This window comes from Hyperolius riggenbachi, chromosome 7, assembly GCF_040937935.1.
Source record: "Hyperolius riggenbachi isolate aHypRig1 chromosome 7, aHypRig1.pri, whole genome shotgun sequence".
NCBI lineage: Eukaryota > Metazoa > Chordata > Amphibia > Anura > Hyperoliidae > Hyperolius > Hyperolius riggenbachi.
The window spans coordinates 211,240,652-211,263,274 of record NC_090652.1 but is presented as its reverse complement, the minus strand read 5'-3'; the positions used below and the strand labels follow the sequence as shown (position 1 = coordinate 211,263,274).

The 22,623-nt window shown below is 41.7% G+C and overlaps 1 protein-coding gene across 2 annotated transcripts in view; it reads right to left on the bottom strand.

Moving 5' to 3' along the window:
* The window catches only part of KIAA2012 (KIAA2012 ortholog), a 331,067-nt gene that overhangs the window by 11,860 nt on the left and 296,584 nt on the right, over nucleotides 1-22,623 (bottom strand). For both annotated transcript variants that reach the window (XM_068245108.1, XM_068245109.1), the window contains exons 24-26: nucleotides 19,460-19,662; nucleotides 11,134-11,306; nucleotides 7,957-8,176 (exon numbers count right to left, since the gene is read on the bottom strand). In XM_068245108.1, coding sequence (XP_068101209.1) covers nucleotides 7,957-8,176; nucleotides 11,134-11,306; nucleotides 19,460-19,662 — 596 coding nt within the window. The remainder of the gene's footprint in view (nucleotides 1-7,956; nucleotides 8,177-11,133; nucleotides 11,307-19,459; nucleotides 19,663-22,623) is intronic.

The window sequence follows — 22,623 nt, the reverse complement described above, 5'->3', positions numbered from 1 at the left end:
TCTTCTCAATAATGCTTAAGGTTTGCCATCCAGATGGAGGAAGAGGTAAGAATGTATCAGTTTAATGCTTTGCCCTTCGGATTATCCTCAGCTCCAGGGTTGTTTATAAAGGTAATGTCTGGGGTTCTGGCTACACTTAGACAGAGAAAAGTTAACATTTTTGGTTACCTTGATTTTCTGTTTTGGTGGACATCTCCCAATTCGGTAAGAGATCAGATTGTTACGACAATAGTCTTACTACAAGATCTAGGTTGGATCATTAATTGGGAGAAATCTTCCTTAATTAAATCCTACACAGATTATAAATTTGTTTGGGCTATTTCATTAGCATGTCAGACACAGGGAAAGCAATTAAATTCTATCATGGCTCATTCCACAAGAGGAATTTCGACTTCTTGGGCAGAGAGGGCAGGGGCCTCTATAGATCAGATTTGCAGAGCTGCGACCTGGTCAAGTCACAATACGTTTGTAAAGCACTATCGCCTTAATGTATCTGCCTCTGCAGGTTTATCCTTCAGAAGGAAAGTTTTGCAAGCTGTGGTCCCACCCTAAGGTTTTAACTCTTGTATATCGTCTCATCCAGGGGTGCTGTCCAAAATGACGTTCTGGGAAAGACCACTTTACTTACGGTAAAGTCTTTTCCAATAGTCATGAGGACAGCACCCCTGCAACCCGCCCTTATTTGGGTAGAAAAGAGAAATACATTTGTGTAAGCATCATTAAATGTCCGTGTCATATTTTTATTAACTGAGGTACTGTGGCAGGTGTAGTATCTTATATGTGGCTGCCTATTGCTTATGCAAATTCTTCTTTTAACAGTTTCCTGTCCACAGTGGGGAGGGAGACAAGTCTCATCCAGGGGTGCTGTCCTCATGACTACTGGAAAAGACTTTACCGTAAGTAAAGTGGTCTATCTCACCCACCACCCTCTACCCCATTCAATCCATCCACCTTGCTCTCTCTCTCCACCCCTTATACTAAGATCTCTAAGGTTTTCCCTTTGAAAATTGTATGTTAAGGTCATTCCAAAGATGTCTCACCGCCCTCCTCCTGTCCTGGCCTTTTGGACTGTTTCCATCATCAGACCACTCTCTTTCCTCATCATCCCCTAACTAAGGCACCATTTCCTCTAACCATTCTAACATCGCAGGAGGATTTGAGTCTTTCCACTTTTTTATAATTCAAGCTCTTTGCTGTAATAATACCCAGCTTTATCAGACGTTCTCTTATTTGATCCTGACCAGACACAACTGGATCCCGGATTCCAAACATTAGCCGATTGGCTTCTAAAGGAGAATTAGAACTCAAACATATACCAAAAAAAACTTCCAACTCCTTCCAAAAATTCTTCACTATTAGGCACTCCATGATCATATGGGTCAGGGAGCCCAGGGCATTCTTACATTTCCAGCATATATCATTATCCATTAGGCCCATTCGTGCCTTCCAGACAGGGTTTAAATACCGTCTGGTTATTACTTTAAATTGGGAAATTTGTAAGTGAGTTCCAGACAAGGACCAAACTTCTTAAAAATTTTAGTCAATGTCTCGGGGGGAAAATATACCCCTTCCTCATTCTCCCATCTGAAACAATAAGGCGGAAGGACCTTGTTTGAAACTGAGTCGACTAAATTATAAATTTTGGAAAGGGCCCCTATTGGCCTCTGCTTCAGTAAAAACCACTGTTCAAACATATTTACCTCCTGCTTAATAGTCTTCCTTTCGCAATAGATTATTCCAAAAACTAGACTGATACTTCCAAACCTTGTAAGTTGACCCATTTCAAAGACCGGGATGATACCCAGTTTACGGTTTCCCATCACATGTACCAGTCTCAAATCCTGATTCACATTATTGATGCAAAACCAAGATTGGTCCAATGCAGGTCCAAAATCTGCATCAAAAGCAATGGATCTTAACTGTGAAACTCCCTCACTACTTGTCCATTTCCTTATTATTTTAGTCCAAATTGTTAATGTTGGTGTAATCAGAGGATGAGAGGAAAGGGTAGTAGAGCCCTTAATTCTTTCTGGAAGCCATGAAAATAGACAGTTCCTATTTAGATATTTATTTTCCAATCTAACCCAAATCCTACTGTCATCATTAATCTTCCACTCTAAAATACGCATTAAATGGATACTTATATAGTACCTGTAAATATCTGGAGCTGCCATACCTCCAAATTTTCTACCCCTGGAGATAATGGAAAAGGCTATTCTACGACTACTTCTTAACCAAATAAATCCCTGGAACAATCTATCCCAGTCTGTAAACCAACTTCTGGGAAGGACCAGGGCAAGCATTGGAGTAGAAATAATACCTTTGGAAGCACTATAATTTTAATAATAGCTTTTCTCCCAACACATCGAGTATTGGACGGTCCCAAGTCTGGAGCATCCTACTACAGTCAGTCATAATCTTTTTATGGTTATGTTTATAAAGGTTATCCACTGCTGAACAAAGATTAACCCCTAGATATTTGATTGAAACTTTTTCCCAGATAAATTTAGCGTAACCTTTAAAGGGACCCTGACCTCTGAAAATAATCGAAATTGGTACTTACCTGGGGCTTTCTGCAGCCCACCGTAGGGTCATCACGGCGGCCGGCGTGACTGTACTGCGCATGCGTGGCTTAGAGCTTGGAGTCCCTTTAATATTATCCCTTGTCTGGGAGGAGCAACCTGGGTCCAGGATAGTGGATTTCTGTTCATTCAATTTATAGTACAAAACACTACTGTACAAAGAAATCCATCTAAGGTATTCCTTAAAGGGGAACTTCAGCCTAAACAAACATACTGTCATCAAGTTACATTAGTTATGTTAATTAGAATAGATAGGTAATATAATCTCTTACCCACCCTGTTTTAAAAGAACAGGCAAATGTTTATGATCCATGGGGGCTGCCATCTTTGTCATGGGGGCAGCCATCTTTTTGGTTGAAAGGAGGTGACAAGGAGCAGGAGACACAGTTCCAACTGTCCTGTGTCCTGATTACCCCTCCCAGCTGCACACGCTAGGCTTCAAATGTCAAATTCAAAATGTAAAAAAAAAAAATTGCACCAAAACAGCAGAACGAGAACAACAACATCAGAAATCCCATCATGCTTTGCACAGCATCAGGGGGAAAAAGCCCGGGCAGTTTTCTTCTGTGCAGCTAAAAATGAGGCTTGTATAAGAGAAACAAAGTTCTGATGCAGTGAAACTGTTAAAGAAACACCAAGCCTTTACAGTGCTGCTAAGTCGATTTTTAGTCCGAAGGATTTTTCAGGGTTCTCTAAAGTTAAAATATAACCGTTTACCTTTACCCTAGCTGACTGATTTATAAACAGTTTTTTAACTCAACCAATAATAAAGGATCCCAAGCCTATTTTATGTAAGTTATTGAGCATTAAATGCCTAGATAGCCTGTCAAAGGCCTTCTTTGCATCTATCGCAGCCAGAATGGCCTCTTGTTTTTATCTTTACAATTATGTATTATATTAATAACTGTATAAATATTATCTCTTAAATGCCTGTGCCCTCTAAATCCAGTCGGTTGTTCCCCAAGGATCAAGTCGGTGACCTTACCAAGTCTAGCTGCTAGCACCTTAGAGTACATTTTTACGTCACAATTATCGATATGGAGCGATAATCTGCACAAAACTGAAGTTTTTTTTACCTTCTTTCGGGATTAATGATACAGTGGCTTAATTTGTCCTATTAGAGAAGGTGCCGCCCTCCACCCCCTCATCATTTACCACCGTACATACAGTGGTTTGCAAAAGTATTCAGCCCCCTTGAAGTTTTCCACATTTTGTCATATGACTGCCACAAACATGAATCAATTTTACTGGAATTCCATGTGAAAAACCAATACAAAGTGGTCACGAGGAATTCCAATAAAATTGATTCATGTTTGTGGCAGTAATATGACAAAATGTGGAAAACTTCATGGGGGCCGAATACTTTTGTAAACCACTGTAAATACTGAGACAGAGTAGAGGAGAATACTTTATAAAATTCAACTGGGAAGCCATCAGGGCCTGGGGATTTACCATTTGCACTCCTATCTATTGCTTCCACAAATTGTTCCTGCTGTATGGGTGCTTCAGATAAGTAGAGAACGACCGGCATCATCTGTAATATAATGCTCTTTTATTTATACATCAGAAGTCAGATACAGCCTATATCAGCAGCGATGTTTCAGAGCGCAGCTCCTTTTTCAAGCCAGGCATGTACAGACTACTCGTTATATCATCAAACATCCATTTATATACATGACATGGTGGGTTATGAACCAATCCCGACGGCCTACAACAACGGCCAATCGGCTGCATCCGCATTATAAGTGGACCTGCTGCCCCTTAGTTGTTGTTATCCGGCTTATTTCCTCTGATATGCAGCCATTCTATGTTTCCAACCTCACCTATTTAGTGTACATTGGTGTTATTGCATAATATTGTATTGTGCGGCATACCATTGTCCCCGTATGGCTTCCGTGTTACAACAGCCAATGACTAGAGGGGGATGATCGGCAATACACCGTATCATGATCATGTGGCTTGCCGACTCCCCTTAGCTTTCTCATTGGCTGCCTAGCAGCGTGGGTGTGAGTGGCGTGGCAGGCCACTCCCACCGACGTCACCACTCAGCGGTTTCCCATCAGGTCCGTCTCTGACGGCGGTGGGAGGTGCGGGGAGTGGGAGCTATGCACATGTGCAGTAAGCCATGGGGCGCTCGTATTGCAGCACAATAGTGTGTTTGGGAGAGGGGAGGGACTTCACATATGGCGACCAATGGGCGAGAAGAGGTGCAGTTCCCCATCAGGTCCGCTTATGATGCGGACGCAGCCGATTGGCTGTTGCTGTAGGCCGTCGGGATTGGTACATAGCCCACCATGTCATGTATATAAATGGATGTTTGATGATATAATGAGTAGTCTGTACATGCCTGGCTTGAAAAAGGAGCTGCGCTACGAAACGTCGCTGCTGATATAGGCTGTATCTGACTTCTGATGGATAAATAAAAGAGCATTATACTACAGATGGTGCCGGTCGTTCTCTACTTATCTGAAGATAGTCTGTGGTGCTGACAGACTGACCTGGCACAACGACACGGATAATCTTTGAAGTGTGCTCCATGGGTGCTTCTAAAATCTCTCTCGATTACTCGTCGATAGATGGCATTTCTATAGAATCTAGTGAATTATTATCATCTATAACTCCAGAAAACCCTTCTAAATTGTACAGACTTTTATAATACTTCCTAAAGGTTGCACCAATATCTTGAGCAGAGATTTGGAGAATCCCTTTCTCAACTATTATGTTTTCTATACATTTAGAACTATTTTCTTTCCTAAGGAGGCTTGCTAGAATCTTGCCTGATCTATTTCTGCCTATTTGATATTTCTTCTTAATTCTACTATATTGTTTTAAGCAGTGTTCATCTAAAAAACTATCAACTTCGCTTCTGATCTTATTCCATTCAGCCCAGGAAGTGCCCCTTGGATGCCTTTTCAGTAAGGCTTCTTGCTTGTTCAGCTCTATCAGTAGTCTATCTAATTTTTCCTCTACCTTCCCTTGCCTTTCGAGCCTTATATTTAATGAAAATGCCTCTTAAAACGCATTTAAGTGTATCCCATAGAACCCTTTCGGATATTCCAGGAGTTCAATTTTGCTCATAAAATTGGACAATTGTCCTTTGGATCTCATTTATAATTCGATCATCTTTGAGGAGACTGATATCCAAACTCAATTTTTTGGATTACGGGATATCCCCCACTCCTCCCAATATTAAGCCTCACAGGTGCGTGACCCGAGAAGGTTCTCACCCCAATATTCACATCTACCGTATTACCGACTTTATCCTTAGGGGCCCACGAAAAAAATCCAATCTCGAATACATTTTATGGGCTTGTGAATAATAAGTATAGTCTTTAACACCAAGGTTATACACCCGCCACACAACCAACTTATGAGCTCTTAGGGTTTCGACAAATCTGTCTTTCTCTTTATTCAATATATTCCCCTTTCTTTTGGTGCCATCCAGTCCCAAGTCTACTGCCACATTAAAATCTCCCCCAATAATGATACTCCCTTTCCCCCACATTCTCACCCGATCTAGAAATTTTTGAATAAAACCAACTTGCCCCCGATTTGGTGCATATATATTTGCTAAGGTTATGAAATTGTCCCTGATCGTTCCCAGTACGATCAAATATCTGCCATCATCATCCTTGTAAATTCTCTCTACTGCAAAGTCAATCCTTGAGCTAATAACGATGAAGACACCGCATGTCTTTTTTTTTTTTGGGGGGGGGGGGGGGGGGTTGCATTATTTATCCAATTACCAAATCTCTTATCTATAAAATGTGAAATTTTTCCTTCTTTAAAGAGACACTGAAGCGAAAAAAAAAAAATGATATAATGAATTGGTTGTGTACTATGAATAATTACTAGAAGATTAGCAGCAAAGAAAATATTCTCATATTTTTATTTTCAGGTATATAGTGTTTTTTTTCTAACATTGCATCATCCTATAATATGTGCAGATTACACAACACTCTGCATTCAAAATGAGTCTTTCAGAGCAGTCTGTGAAGTAATGAACTCTCCTCTAGCTGAGGAAAAGTAAACAGTTCAATTACAGTTGAGATAATAAAAGTCAGATAACAGCCCTCTCCACGACTAATGCTGGGAATACACGGTTCGTTTTTGCCTTCGTTTAAACCTTCGATTCGTTCGGTAAACGAATCGAGTGTTGAAAACGTATGTGAAAATAGTCATAATCTCATTATAGTTTCGATTAATAGACCCCAAAAACGAACGACTAGTGATCGAACATGTTTGATATTATCTCTCTTTATCCATCTAATCGAGCCATTGGTAGGCTTGATGGCTGTTCAGATCGATTATATATTCGTTTATGCTAGTCCGTCCCTGTAAAAAGGGATTTTCGTTTCGTTTCTTTGCAGCCTTCGATCATTGGAAAAACGAAACCATCAGAATCGAAAAAAAAAACGAAACCGTGGGTGGTGATATTAACCGTATGACCGATTATTTCGGGATCGAAAAGGACAAAAGGCACAATCGAAACGAAGGTTTAAACGAAGGCAAAAACGAACCGTGTATTCCCAGCATAAGTTAGTCGGAGAGCTTAATAGCTTTTTTGCATAGAGATAACAACTGGAGTTTCTCAACTCTTCCTGTACTGGAAACAATTAGGCTGATGTATCTGATCTTAATGTTTTTTTTCTTAGCTGTACTACACATACAAATCATAATATCATCATTTTTTTTTCGCTTCAGTGTCTCTTTAAAGTGGGTTTCTTGTAAGAAAACTGTCTATTTTATTTCTAAACAATTCTTCATTCACATATAGAAAATCCTATCCATACTTTGTGTGTGTGAGCTCGGATAAATAACTGTGCCAACACCTATGTGAAGGCCTCACACAACAATGGAATGACTGCAGTGTTGAGTTAAGAGTGTACCTGAAGTGAAATAGTGTACCTGAAGGGAAAAGTGAAATACTTACCTCAGTAGAGGGAAGCCTCTGCATAATTTCCCTCGAGTTCACCGTTCCAGTCCTTGGACCCTCTGAACTTTTCCAACAAGATCTTTAATGTGTTCATATTGTGCTCTCCCGCCCATGGATACATGTGGAGCTACTCCTGCATGGCTTCTATCCTCTGGGGAAGAGCAGCTCAGTGCTAATGTGCAGGTTCCGGCTCATACTCAGATGTAACCACGAAGAAGAGGATCCAAGTGACCGGCAGCGGGCTCAAAAAGGATTGGGGAAGCCTCTGGAGCAGGAAGGGAGCGGGTGGCTAGAGGTTACTGAGGACCTTGAATTGGTGCAGCCTGCTTTTTCCTTTTTCACTTGGAAGTTCGAAAGCATTTTGTGGTAATGAATTTAAAATAATATTCTCTAAAATACATATAAAACTGTACCTGAACTTGGGTTTTATGTTCTCACCTGGCCAATAGCTGAGCTTGCCTTTTAGCTTCTTCTATTAGAGTCCTGGCTTCTGCTTCAGCCTGCAGGCTTCTTTGTTCAGCCTCTTGTCTGGCTTGTTCCTCTATTTCCGTTTTCTTCCTGATGTATTCCTCACGTTCTTCCTCAGCCATTTCCAGAAGTCGCATGCGCTCCTCTGCTTCCAAACGCTCCTGTTCTTGCTGCCTCTGACGTTCCAGTGCTGAAACCAATTTATGCATAGTGTATAGTCAGGATGAAGGCCGGTTACCTTTAACTGCAAGTTAAAGCGACTATAAAATCTAAAACACAAATTGCACATATTCTATTAGCATAAAAAGTTATAATTACCTGCTGCGTCCTTTCTGTTCAACTCTCCCCCGGAGCTCTGTATGCACTTCTGGTACGTAGCCCCTTCCCCTTGCAGACAAGTGCTGTGGTGTTTCCGTGGCACTTGGCTGCAGGGGGGTTGGGCTACATGCTGAAAGTCGGTGCATACAGAGCTCCGGGGGAGTGTTGAACAGAAAACACCCAGAAGGTAATTATTAAATATTTATATAGCGCCGACATCTTACGCAGCGCTGTACAGTATATATATATTGTCTTGTCACTAACTTGTCCCTCAAAGGAGCTCACAATCTAATCCCTTTCATAGTCATATGTCTATGTGTGTATCATGTAGTGTATGTATCGTAGTATAGGTCCAATTTAGGGGGAGACAATTAACTTGTCTGTATGTTTTTGGGATGTGGGAGGAAACCAGAGTGCCTGGAGGAAACCCACACAGACACAGGGAAACATACAAACTCCTTGCAGATAGTGCCCTGGCTGGGTTTCAAACCCGGGACCAGTGCTGCAAGATGAGTGTGCTAACCACTATGCCACTGTGCTGCCCTAATTATCGGTTAACGGTTTATGATAATTGAATGTGTGCAATGTGTGTTTTAGAATTATAGGCCTCAATTCACTAAGCTTTATCAAACACTTTATCAAACGTTTGATAATTTACCTCATGGGTAAAATCTAATTTTGAATTTACTAAGGTGTTATATATTTATTGAATATTTTATCAATAAATATATAATATAACACCTTAGTGAATTCAAAATTAGATTTTACCCATGAGGTAAATTATCAAACGTTTGATAAAGTGTTTGATAAAGCTTAGTGAATTGAGGCTAATGTCTTTTTAAAGTACCCCTGAACTGAGAGGTGTTTTTTTTTTAATATAGGTGCCCTTGTTTGAATGTCACATCACTATTATCTCAGTCCAGTGCCCCCAGGGGTCTCCGTTCTAGTCACCCCAAATCTTCGACTGACTAAATGTTGAAAATGGGCAGGAAGGAAATGGCAATTATCCTCCCCGATCACGAACCCTTGCACCGCCAACGTTTTAAGACCTACAAAAAAAAGCACTACCGCACAACCCACCTACTCCTGGATCCCTTCGCTGTCTTTTCCGCCTTGTTAGTTCTCCTGTTCCACCGCCGTATCTTCTCTTATCAGCCAGCATCTCGACTGCTATGATGCTGACCTGGAAGTACTTTTGGGTTACTCCTGGGTCAGTGCCGTAGTGGTGAAGATGCTGACAGATACAGGAGACACGGTGGCAGAACAGTAGAGCTGACAGGGCGGAGAAGGCAGCAAAGGGATCCAGGAGTAAGTGAGTTGTGTGGCAGTGCTGTAGTGTTTTTATTTTTTTATTTTTGCAGGTCTATAAACATGAGTACATAAGTACTTTAAACTGATTTTAATAGACTCTTGATTATACACAAGGCTTTCTTTCACATAGTATGCATAAACTGCATAGCATAAGCAAGGTAAATGGGAATAGGAGATCCACAAGACTTCAATAATGTAAGGAATCCTTGTCAGACACAATTTCTGCACCTCCTGTGACATTTCACCAGTATTTTTACGCTGAATGTAATGTCACTAATCAAAGTGGTCTCTTAATGAGCTACAAAGCAAAGCAGATATGGAAATGTGATAATTTTTCAAAGCTTCGGTGCTTGTTCCTTTTCTGACACACGTATGGCCAGATTTAATGTCAGGTAAATGTATCCACCCACCAGCAACCATGTGCTAATGACAGTATAAGCAGCTGAAATACTGGTTTCCCTGGAGAGTAAATTCAAAAGTCACAAAATCTGTTGAACCACATTAATATAATGGTCATCCAACTAATTAAATGGCACCTGAAGCATGCTCAACCAGAAAGGAGCCCTTTGCACTGTGCACATTGCGTTACCGTCGCAAGGGGGGCAAAAAGTCACATCGCCCGTTACTATACAGTGAAGCATACAGTACAATGAAAGTATCTTTCACTGCCACAATTATGTATGTTGCTTTGTAAACCCACAGCGTGATGTGTGTTACTCTGTCAGACCCTGCCGCACTACAGTCAATGTGAAAGCACCACAAGAATATCATTGCAATGCATTGTGAAGCAATGGACACAGTGTGAATGGATCCTGATTTTGTAGTGTTCCACTTTTAATATTAATTATGAACTGGCAATCAAAAATTAACCTACCCACTCGCATCTGAATTAGTGAATTAGTGTCTGAAACTCCGCCCTCCCAATCCGTCAGCAAAACACCCGAGATGGTTGTGGCCAAAGTCTTTCCGAACTAGCCCTCCAATCTGTGGCCTCAGTATTCAGACTCATGTACCTGCAGCGGCTGCTAGCTGCTTACAATGGTGCGCAACATTGCAGTCGGCTCAGCCTGCAAGTAGCTTGTGGGGGGCAAGTGCCCCCCATTGTCCCCTCCTACTGATGCCCATGTGTCCAAGTCATTCACATGTTTGTGGCTGCTATACACATGGTTTGCTGTTTCAAACATGGAGCGATGTCTATTCTGAATCTCCTGGCGGATCTCACCACCTGTGTTCAGCAATTCACAGCAAAAGTAGTCCTGCTACATACTATATAATTCAAAGTTGAAAAATACAAATGGTGCAGAGGGACCCTAGTATGATGACCACATGTTTGTACAAGTATCTCACTATCAGCCCCATTATAAAAATAAAGTGTTGAAAAATGAACTTGCTGGTACTTTCTCTTATTGTCTTATAGTATTGTCTTACTTTTCCCTATACTGTCCCCTGAAGAAAGGATTCTGTTTCTAATCCCATGAGATTTTTATAAATGGTAATCTACTGTGTATTTCCACATACCGATTCTCTCCAGCTCCTCCTGTTGTTTCCTTCTCTGAATCTCTTGTAGCTTCCGGCGGTATTCGTCTTGTTGCTGCCGCGCTCGCTCTAGTGCTTGCTGTTCCATCTGCATCCTGCGAGCCTTCTCCTGCTCCAGCCGTTGCCTCTCTTCTGCCTCCTGCTGCTTCCGAAGACTTATAAAAAAAATGGAACATAGGCTTAATATGAAAAGTGGGCTTTATTTGTGATAATTCTGAGTAAAGACATAAACAAGGCTTTGATGACTATTTGTAATGAATAGTGACATGCCAGTTGCGGTGGATAGCAGTACCACCACAGCTGCTTCTGGTTCTCTGCCTGCCAGTCTCCCTGCGCCTCGGGCGTCTAGCACGCCGAGGACGGGTGTGGGGAGTAATCGCATGTCTGCTGCGGTCATTGCTGGGTCCCTGCCTGCTGATTTTTCCGCGTCCCAGGCATCTTGTACGCCCAGGACGCGTGTCTCTGCTGGACTCAGTGGTACATTAGCGCGTGCGCGCGCTCACCGTCAGGATCTTTATGCCAGGAGGAGGCGCGTCAGCTGGGCGGCTGACGTCAGTGGGCACGCTCGCCGCTCCTGATTGGCCGTGGCTGGTGGGCGTGCTTTGGGGGGTCTCCTCCGCTTCTTAAGCCTCTCGGCTTCATTTGCAAGTTGTCTGCTGTTGTGAATACTTCGTGTTAGCGCTCAGACCATAGATAGTTCCGGTGTGCTTTGATCTGGGAGGAAACCAGGGATTTCACACAAGACTAGGAATTATTATTACTACTGTTGTTATTGCTTGATTATCTGTGTATGACTCTGGCTAGTTCTGACCAATCTTACTCTCAGAGATTCTGTACCTGTGCCTATCTGATCCTGTTGCCAAACCTAGCCTGATTACCGTTCTGACTCTGTCTCCTGATTTTGTACCTCTGCCCATCTGATCCTGTTGCCAACCTTGCCTGATACTCGTTCTGTCTCTGTCTGTCGATTCTGTACCTGACCTGTTTGTCTGTTGCCGATCTGATTTGTCTGACCATTCTACTCTCACCAGGGACCCCCTGTCTCTGGTGAGAGGTTCAGTACGGGTAGTGCCCACCAGCTCCTCTGGTGAGGTAGTGCAAATACTGCCAGTACTACTGTTACACCAATCACTACACTTAGTGCATTAAAGTGTGATTAGGTTACGTCACTTCATAGTGGCATTTTAGCATTGCTCAGTTAACACATCAGTATCTATATATCTGTATTATTGGTGATTCTGCAGATCATCATATAATCAGGTATATATCTGTATTATAGGTGATACTGCAGATCACCTGATAATCAGAAACTTTGTTCTTGCTAACACCTATCGTTACACTATTGTAAGCAATAAAGCATATCGAACATGTAAAAGATAATGTATTTCCTACTGATCCTGAAATAACTATTATACAAATATACTTTTTTCATCCATCTCCACAGTACGGCTATGTTCACACTGGGGTGTTGCAGAGCATTGTGTCGGACAATATAATCGCTTTGCCAACAGGATGCAATTATATTGTTACTAGCAAAAAACTGGAGGTAAGTAATAAGAACAGTCTTACTTTGTGTAAAGAGGTTAAGCATTTTATCCAACACCAATAATAGACAACGCATTTCGTGGGACCTTCTTCAGGTCAATACAAGACAGTGTCTGTCCTCTGTATCATCCATGTTCGCAGTGCCAAAAATGTGGTGAAGATTCTTTTTTTTAATATAAATAATGGCAGTGGCAAGCTTGTATTGTAACACAAAGGTGAAACCAGAAATGCAAGTGTATTGCAGTACTGAACAGAAGCTTCACTTTAAGTTACTTTAAGGCTGCTCAAGTTACATAAAGAAACATCTAGAAGTTGAACTTAAGAGCATTTATTTGGATTAGGTATACAATAAGCATAATATTTGTAAAGAATATTTTTTTGCAATTGTTTTATAATTTATACTCTGAAGCAAGAGAGGGTACTGTGAAACGCGTTGGTAAACTACATAAGTGCATTATTCAACTCACTGGTGCCATGAAGTTACCTCATCCTTATTTGAGCAGCTGCAAGAGATCCAACCTGGTCATTAGATGGACTCAACTCATTCAACACTGTGATTGCTACAGATGGTATTCAGGGGTAAGTATCCCCTATTAAGCTCTAGCTACTGTGGCTCAGCACATATGTATAATCCAGCATCGCTATCAGGTGAGCAGCTTCTTCATCATATCTACTTACAAATACATCTAACTCATAACATTGCAGCATCCTCCTTGTCTTCTTGTTATCTTTTCAGTATCGATAACCCTGCAGTCTGCATTTTCAGCAGTGAAAGTTTCCCCTTGGACTGACGTAGAGGGGTGATGTTTTGCTTCCTTTCTAACTTGATGGTTTTTTTTGAAATATTTCCCAAACTTTAATATTTCCCAAAGTCTATCTCCAGTTAGAAGTCTGACTGTTTCCCTGGGAAACTGGTCAGATCTCCTCAACAGCGTGGTTAGACATTTCCAAGCACAGTGAAATGGGTGGGTTGAAAGGCACAGCTACAAACCAAGCCACCTTAACCCTCTCATTCTCCACTCTGCAAATTCAGCCAACCCCAACATGTTTGACCCCCTCATTCCCTCCCGACCAAATAACAAGTACAGTCAATATCCCCCCCACCCCATTTTCATGGGACTGCCTAACTATATGACATGAGTGTGGCGAGCATACCTACCACACTATAATGTGTGGCCAGTACAACTTCTCTTTGGCAACATCAAGTGTGGCCATTGCAACCCCCCATAAAAAATGTGGACAGTGTACCACCCCTGCCCCATATAGCAGATGTGACTAGCATAGCAATGCTCTCTGATCTGCACATAGCAAGTGCGGCCAGTGTAACACATCCCCATCCCAATAAGTAACGCCACACTCATTCTTTTCCCCGGAAGCAGGAGATTTGGGCGCATGAGACAAGTGGACAAAAAGGGTGCCCCATTCACTCCCATTATAAATATCGTTTAATGGGCGCCGAACAGGGAAAAAAAGGCGCCGGAGATTATTAATGTTTTACAAACGGGGCCCGGAGATTTTTAAGGTTTTATAACTATGTTTGTGATGATTTAACTTTACAAAATGAGCCCGTGACGAATAACGTTTATAAAGATACTAAATCACTATTTCTAAAACATTTCTAAAACATTATTATCCACCCAAAAAATTATTTACATTTTTTTTATTTACATTTTTTATTTATTAATGTTTGTAAAACATTATTATCCATAGGGGGTCTTAGGTTTAGGCACCACCAGGGGGGTCTTAGGTTTAGGCACCACCAGGGGGGTCTTAGGTTTAGGCACCAACAGGGGGGGTCTTAGGTTTAGGCACCAACAGGGGGGGTCTTAGGTTTAGGCACCAACAGGGGGTCTTAGGTTTAGGCACCAACAGGGGGGTCTTAGGTTTAGGCACCAACGGGGGGGTCTTAGGTTTAGGCACCAACAGGGGGTCTAGGGGTTAGGGATAGGTACAAGGAGGGTTTTTAATAAACGTAAATATAAGTTTCAGTTTAGAAACAGGGAAGATTAACGTTTTAAGAATTGCCGATCTCATACACATTATTTAATGATTTATAAATTCTTAAAACACTATTTGTAAACGAAATTCTACACAATATTTCTATAAACGATAATACTGCTTATCGTTTACACTACGCGCCCTTTTTTGCCGACGCCCTTTTTTGATGTACGCCTTTTCCCCCTCATGCTTCAGAGTAGCAGGAAATGTGAGCTGTACGAGGTCTGCAGCACTACAGCATGCAGCTGCTGCAAAGAAGAGAGAAGAGAAGACCAGGAAAGCAGTGTATTTTACCTGCTCCTGCACCTTGTCAGGACTGCTCTTCTTTTCTCTGTGCAGTGTGCCCCTCTACTCCTCTAGAAATGTATTTCCCGAGTTCCTTCCCTGTTAGTGTTCCTGAGTTCCCTGTTATTCCCGGTTATTGTTCACTGTCTCAGTTACATGTTATCTGGCTGGGATGTGAGGTAGTTGTGCTGCCATTTTACATTCCCTCCTTCAGTTATACAAAGCTAGATAGCTGTGTACAGTCAGATTGGTCACTTTAAAGTGGATCTGAGATGAAAAACGAACTATAACAAGTAACTTGTCTATATATCTGATCTAAAGTTTAGATTGTTTGCACAGCATATCTAGCTGCAAACAGCTTCAAAAGTTTATGATTATTTATTCATGTGATACAATGAGGGCAGCCATGTTCTGTTTGTCACATTATCACAGGCTGAGGGCTGGAGATGCTATCAGCTTGCCTGTGTGTGAATTCAGTCCACTCTCCGCCTCCCTCCTCCCCTCTGCCTCTGAAATCGATGGCTAGTAACCTCCTCCTCCTCCTCCTGCTAAGAATGCTCCAGACTAAGCTCCCATAAGCCCTTGCTACAGTGCCAAGGCACAAAATGAGCTGTGGGCAAGGCTTGTTTAGTTTAAAGGAAATTAGAGTATTAAAACAAAACAAAAAAAGTATTTGGCTTGAGGAATGCCTTGTAAACTATATGAAAGGAACACAATTATGTAATGAGTAAAAGTTTATCTCGGATCCACTTTAAGTCCTGAAATGAAGCTTTATTTTTGTATAGGTGACTTCCTATTTGGGCGTGACGACATGAGGGTGGGATGAGGTTATGTGTATATGTTTTATGGGTTTTGGGAACTGTGATGCTTCTGTCTCCCTTCAACATGGAACTTCCTTTAAGGCCCAGTACCACCTTGACAGAGGTTGTCCCTCTAGTCTATCTCAATATGCATTACGACTACAAATCACAAGATCAACATCACACTCTCCTGTCCAAAGTGTGGGCTCCCCAGTGTCTAGTTATGCCACAGTCTCTGGAAATGTCCTTCACTGTGTGATTTCTGCCTCCCTACATACTGCTTCATTAGTACGTTCATAGGCTACACTGTTCCTCAAACTCCCAGCATGGCTGTGCTGGCTATTATACCAGAGGGAGACCCGAGTGGTCTTCCCACCTATAAAATTCCTCCTGTAGTATGATATGATTCTTATAGCAGCTAGGAACAGTATTCTGAAAGCATGGATCAGTAGAGCCCCTCCTAATGAACAGACAATTCAATCAATACAATATTTCTGCTTTTCTGGCAGATTTACTGTCAGATCAATTATTTCCAACATGTCCATCTGATTTCCGATCGATTTCCAATAGAAGTGAATGGAAACCAGACAGAAATGTATTAGAAATCACACTAGATTTTCTGGCAGATTTACTGTCAGATCGATTACTTCCAAAATGCCCGATCTGATTTCCGGTCATTTTCCGATCGATTTCTGACTGGTTTGCGTCCACTTCTATCGGAAAACGTTCGGAAATCGATCAGAAATCAGATCAGAAATCAGATCGGACATGGTGGAAATAATCGATCTGACATTATGCAGGGTACACACGATGCATTTTTTCGGTTGATTTTACGTCCGATCAATTTTCTATTAGATTCTGTTATCTTTTCTTATCTATTTCCTTTCACTTGTATGAGAAATCCATCAGAAAAACGATTGAAAATAAGATTGGACATGCCGGAAATTATCTATCGAACCATCTAGCTAACACAAAATTGTATGGTGTGTACCTGGCATTAGTCTCTGTGTAGGTAAGTGTTGTTATGTGTATGGGGTTCAGAGTTGGGTCTCTTGGAGGCTCCACAGTGGGAGGCTCTGTTGTGGGTGGCGGGTGAGTTATTGTCTACGCTAATGCTGTAATTGCTCTTTTTGTAAAATAATTAAACTTATTTGTGAAAGCAAAAAAAATAAGCCTTAAAAAACAAGTCTCTGACAATACTAATGATAACTAGTTCCTATTGTTCTTTATAGAACAAAATCTTGGCTTTTCTTCAATAGCTTCAATATCTTGACAATTAGATCAGCAGGTAGAATATTTGGGGACACGAGTGCTTTCGAGGATCTCCAAAGGCGTATTTGACCAGTTTGTTGAATATGTGTAACAGGGGTGACTACTGGAATGAGGGGACCAAGCGAGGACAGGGAAGGCTCTATAGGATCCCGAGCCTTCCCTCTCCATAGGTGAATATGTGAGTATTTTTTTCCTTGTCATTGATTATACTGAATAAATAATGATAATAATAAGAAACTTCAAAAATATGTTTTTAGTACTAAACCCAAGAATGAAAATCATAAAATCATAATCCCATTTAGAGGCAGAAGCCTACAACACCTCCACATAATTAGTATGGTTGTTCATGACCACTTAATGTTTATAGTACAGTATATCTACTCCCCTAAAAACTTCATTTAAGCCTCAGGGGAGTAGATATTTGTACTCTGGCACGGTCACCGCTGTGTGCCCTCCCACTCGTTTGTGCTCGCTTTCTGGCACTCGTTCTCGCTGCTACATGTTAGCTCAGAGATCAATGAATGGGAACACAGTTCCCATTGATTGTTCTAGGTTCCCGTGTCAATGATCACTGCAACAATGAGATGCATTGTAAGTTACACTTACATGCATTTGTTCCTGACCACGTACTTAAAGCACTCGCAGGAAGCTAATGACTGATGACATCTTCTTTGGCCAAAAAGCAAAATTACACCTACATCCATTTATTTTAATAAAGAGACCTACACATAATTTAAAATGAATCCCTTACCTCCCACACTCTCCCATAAATACCCAAATTGCATTAAAAAGAAATTACAATAAAAAACAAAACATGAATAGTTACCTTAGGGACTGAACTTTTTTTTAATATGTATGTCAAGAGGGTATATTACTGTTATTTTTTTAATTATGGACGCAAAACTGAAAAAAATGCACCTATTTCCAAATAAAATATTGGCGCCATACATTGTGATAGGGAAGTTTTTCAACGGTGTAATAACCAGGACAAAGGGGCAAATTAAATACATGGGTTTTAATTCTGGTATCATGTGGTATTATAAGGCTGGTTTCACAGTGGGATGTTAAAGTCCCACATTACAGCAGCCAGTAACGCAGCCTAACTCACAGCACTGTAAAATCAATTGTGCTGTTCACATTGCCCACCTTGCGTTACTTAGTAACGCAGCACGTTTAAACAAAGTGCTGCATGCTGTACGTTATACTGGGCTAAGCAGCGTTAGACTGCTTGCACATGCTCAGTAATGTTGGAGGAGGAGGTCTCTCCTCCTCCTCCTCCGCAGCCAGCCACATGGCTAATTAATATTCACTGCACTGCAGAGACTCGTGGTAGGACTGTAGTGTTGTCCGGATCATGAACGAATCTTTCATTTGATCCGGATCTTTTTTGTGAGTCGAATCATCCCGATCACCACAATGAAAGATTCGGTTCACAGTGGATGTCTGTCTGGAAGAAACAGGAACATACAGAATGTACAGTGCGGGGATAGTCCTGTCCTGCTAGTCATTTCACCCAGTCTGCTTCCCTACTAAAATGATTCAAATGATTCGGTTCAAAGATCCGGATCTTTTCAATGATCCGATTCAAATGATCCAAATCCTTAAAAAGATCCAGACTTCCTATCACTAACCTGGAGCGGCTGCTTTGATAGCTGCATAACGCAGCTCAATCTGACGTCCAACTTCAACACCACCATACGTTGCGTTAGGGGCACGTTATGCGACCATAAAGTCCCCTAAAACGCAACGTCTTGGTGGGAAAGTAGCCTTAAACTATAATGGTCAAAAACTGAGAAATAATTCATTTAAAAAAAAAAAATTCTTACTATTCCCATTAAAATGCATTTAGAAAAAAATGATTCTTAGCAAAAGGTATCACCCACAGAAAGCCTAATTGATGGTAAAGTTATTGGCAAATAAATGGGAAGAGCGCTGAAATGTGAAAATTGCTCGGGTGCACAAGGTGAAAATGCACTGAAGGCTGAAGAGGTTATTCAGGATACCCACTTTTACAGTATTTTTTTTCTAGTCTCAGCATCAGAAACAGTTCCTACTTCTATACATTGCTGTGTATTGGTATGTAGCCCCGCCCTCCCAGTGATGCTTAGCCTAGGCCATTTAGCTATGCTGAATTCTCCTCCCACTGCACTCTGGAAAACCAGGTTTATTTTGTACTGGCTTTAGAATTCTCAGAAACAAATATTCTGTAGGGCTGCACCTGACAGGATTAAAGGTGTTGCCACGTGATACATTTCAGAATGTAAATCGGGGTGAGGATAGATTTTACAATGGGCAAACAGTGGCTACATATTTTATAAATGAATATCGTAAAAAAAAACCCCAAAACAATTGTATTCATTTTCATTATGAGCTTTATGGTATAACCTGCTTTTTATGATGCTACTCACCGTATTTCCTCTGCCCTTCTTTGCTGCTCTTGTTCCAACTCTTCCTTCATCCTCTCCATCCTGTCCTGTTGCTCCTTCTCCAGTCGCAGCTGTTCTTCGCGCTCCCTCCTCTTCCTCTCCACTTCAAGTCTCCGTCTTTCTGCTTTTTCTGATAGCTCTCGAGCTCTGGAAGACTTTGACTGACGGACTGAGCTGCTGGGGGCCTGAAAAATGGGTATCTGTAGCTTAGTACATCCAGCTCTGAGACATCATTAAAGACACAAAACAATTCAAAAATATTCAATGCGAAGAGACAGGAAGCAGACACCATCCGTCAGCAAAGTGCATTTTATTGGACATTTAGCAAAGCTCCAGACAGTGGTGCATATTGGTCAGTGATGCGTATACATCGATGTCACTGTGCCACATACTGTACATAGGGTGGAGGTGGGTGGCCGTCGCAGGACTTTGTAGTGCCCAGTACCCACCTCCATGCCATGTATGTGACACAGGGACATTGGTGTATATGCTTCACTGACCAATATGCACAACTCTCTGGAACTTTGTTGAATGTCCAATAAAATGCACTCTGCTTATGAATGGTGCTTGATTCCTGTCTCTTTACAATATAACTTCCACTTCCGTCCCATAAACAGTTGGAGCACACCGTTGTGGACGAACAGCATGAACAGAGACCACACATGGTGAGATTGTTCCTTTACTTACTCACTGCATTTGTGAGTGTTGCACATATCTAACCTTTTTTGTGTTTCAATGAATAAATATTCATTTGCTAACTTAAGAAAGAGTAAAATATTACTTGAGTCTATTTATCTTTAGAAGCAGTGGACACAGACTAGGCACAAAGAGACCAGCACATTACTTACATTCAGTACAAGTAGAACATACAAACTCCTTGCAGATGTTGCCCTGTCTGAGATTCCAACCTGGGGACCCAGTGATGCAAAGCAAGAGTGCTATCCACTATGCTACCATGCTGTGCATAGGGATTTCATTTATACCAGGGTTGTGCTCTAAGAAGAACTATGACTCTATTTAACATTCTAGAAGTGTGAATTAAAGAGGTAACATTTCTGCACATTTATCTGTACATGACATGTTAAACACACACAAACACCAATGGGCAATTTTACTAGCTGACTCTCATGCCTAGAAAGAATCTCCAGTCTTCCAAGGGAACACTAAGTTACTATAGACACCCAAAAACTTCCTTGGGGGATCCCTAGCCTTAAGCCTTTTAAGAAAGATGCACCTGCAGTTGAGATCCTATCCCTTTAAGGAAACGCTATGTGTAAAGCAAGATGCCAGAGTCGGATCATCCACAAGGCAACCCTAGGCAGTTGCCCAGGGCCTGGTGAATGTCTAGGGGCCTAGTAGATGTTACCTCCCAACAAATCTTACCTAAAAAGCCAGGTGACCATTAGCAGTGGTCAAAAATTGCTATTTGGCCTAGGGCCCCATTTCATTTTACCCTTTTCTGCAAGATATACTTACACTGATATTCTAACCCTTTGAGGAAGTGGCATCTGGAAGTGAGCCTATCCCTTTAAGGAATAGTTATCCCCATGGATACCTGAAGAGAGGCCATATTTATAATTTGGCCATACCTGGAGCTTCTTCATTGTCCCCATAAACACTGGCCTCTCAGCTTTGCTGGCCCTCTGTGTTGTAGGCAGTGTTGGTGTTCAAATTCGGGCTCTCCAATAATGAACAACTAAATTCTCCCAAACACCATACTTCAGTGCCATTCAGTACCGAACAGGGTGAGGGGAAGTTCACTTACTTGTGCTTCATGGCGTGCTTCACGTGACTCCAATACTTCCCCCTTCAGTTTGAAAGGAGGAAGCATGACTCCAACATGGAAGGGCACAGTTGAGAGCCACATGGTCTATGAGAACACTAAGTCCCAGGCATAGTCACCTCATAAAGTTTGATTCAGTTCAGGTGTGCTTTAAGGAAGAGGTACCTTGAATCAAGCGTATTTCTACAGCTTAAAGGGGCACCAAGGCGAAAAATTGTAAAATTTAAAATATGGGCAAACATATACAAATAAGAAGTACATTTTTCCAGAGTAAAATGAGCCATAAATTACCTTTCTCCTAATGTTGCTGTCACAGCAGGTAGTAGAAATCTAACAAAAGCGAAAGGTTTTGGACTAGTCCATTTCTTCATAGGGGATTCTCAGGGATTTATTTATTTTCAAAAGCACACACTGAATGGCAGTTGCTCTGTCCAACTGCCAAAAAACTGTGTAGCAAGCAGGGAAGCTGGCTAGCATCATTGTTTAAATCCTTTTTAGGGAATGTCTTTATAAAGAATAAAAGCCTTGCCGAGAATCCCCTATGGAGAGAAGCAAAAATCTATTAACCCTTCGCACACTCGCATGCAAATGTTCAAACAAATGCATTCACAGATTCACTCCTCCAGGCACAACTGTTATCCCTACAGCTAAGTTAAAAGCCGGGGTCTTAGTTCACAGAAGAATGCATTCTTATGCTTAGTCACCTATACTGCGCAGAAGTACCCAGGTAAACATAGGTGTCCTAACTCTAGCCCTGTAACATGCATAGTGCAGATATGCAAACACATTCATTGCATCAAACCTATCAATGGATTAGGAGCACACATCCTGACGTCCTCTCCTGGGACAGACAGTGCATCTTACCAATCGCACAAGGGAGCTAACGTTATGTGTCCATGTGCACCATGCACATACACCAGCATGAGCTGTGTGCATGCTGACAAACACATACAGGGAAGGGAGGGAGTGCACTGAATTAGACCCTAAAAGAGGAACTCCAGTGAAAATAATGTAATAAAAAAAGTGCTTCATTTTTACCATAATTATGTATAAATGATTTAGGCAGTGTTTGCTCATTGTAAAATCTTTCCTCTCCCAGATTCACATTCATGGTGACATTTTTACTGTGGGCAGGTTATGTAGCTGTTTCTAGCTATTCTGGCCTTGCAGACAGTTGTAAACAGCCATTTCCTGTCTGTGAACATTGTTACATTGTGGCAGTTTGCCCAGAGTACCGTACGGCATGGGTCCCCAACCTGGGGGCCGTGGCCCCCTGGGGGTCCTTGGGCAGATTTTTGGGGGGCCGCGGCTTCTCCCTCTCCCCCCGCGGCCGCCGCTCCTGTTACCTTACGAGCGTGCGGCC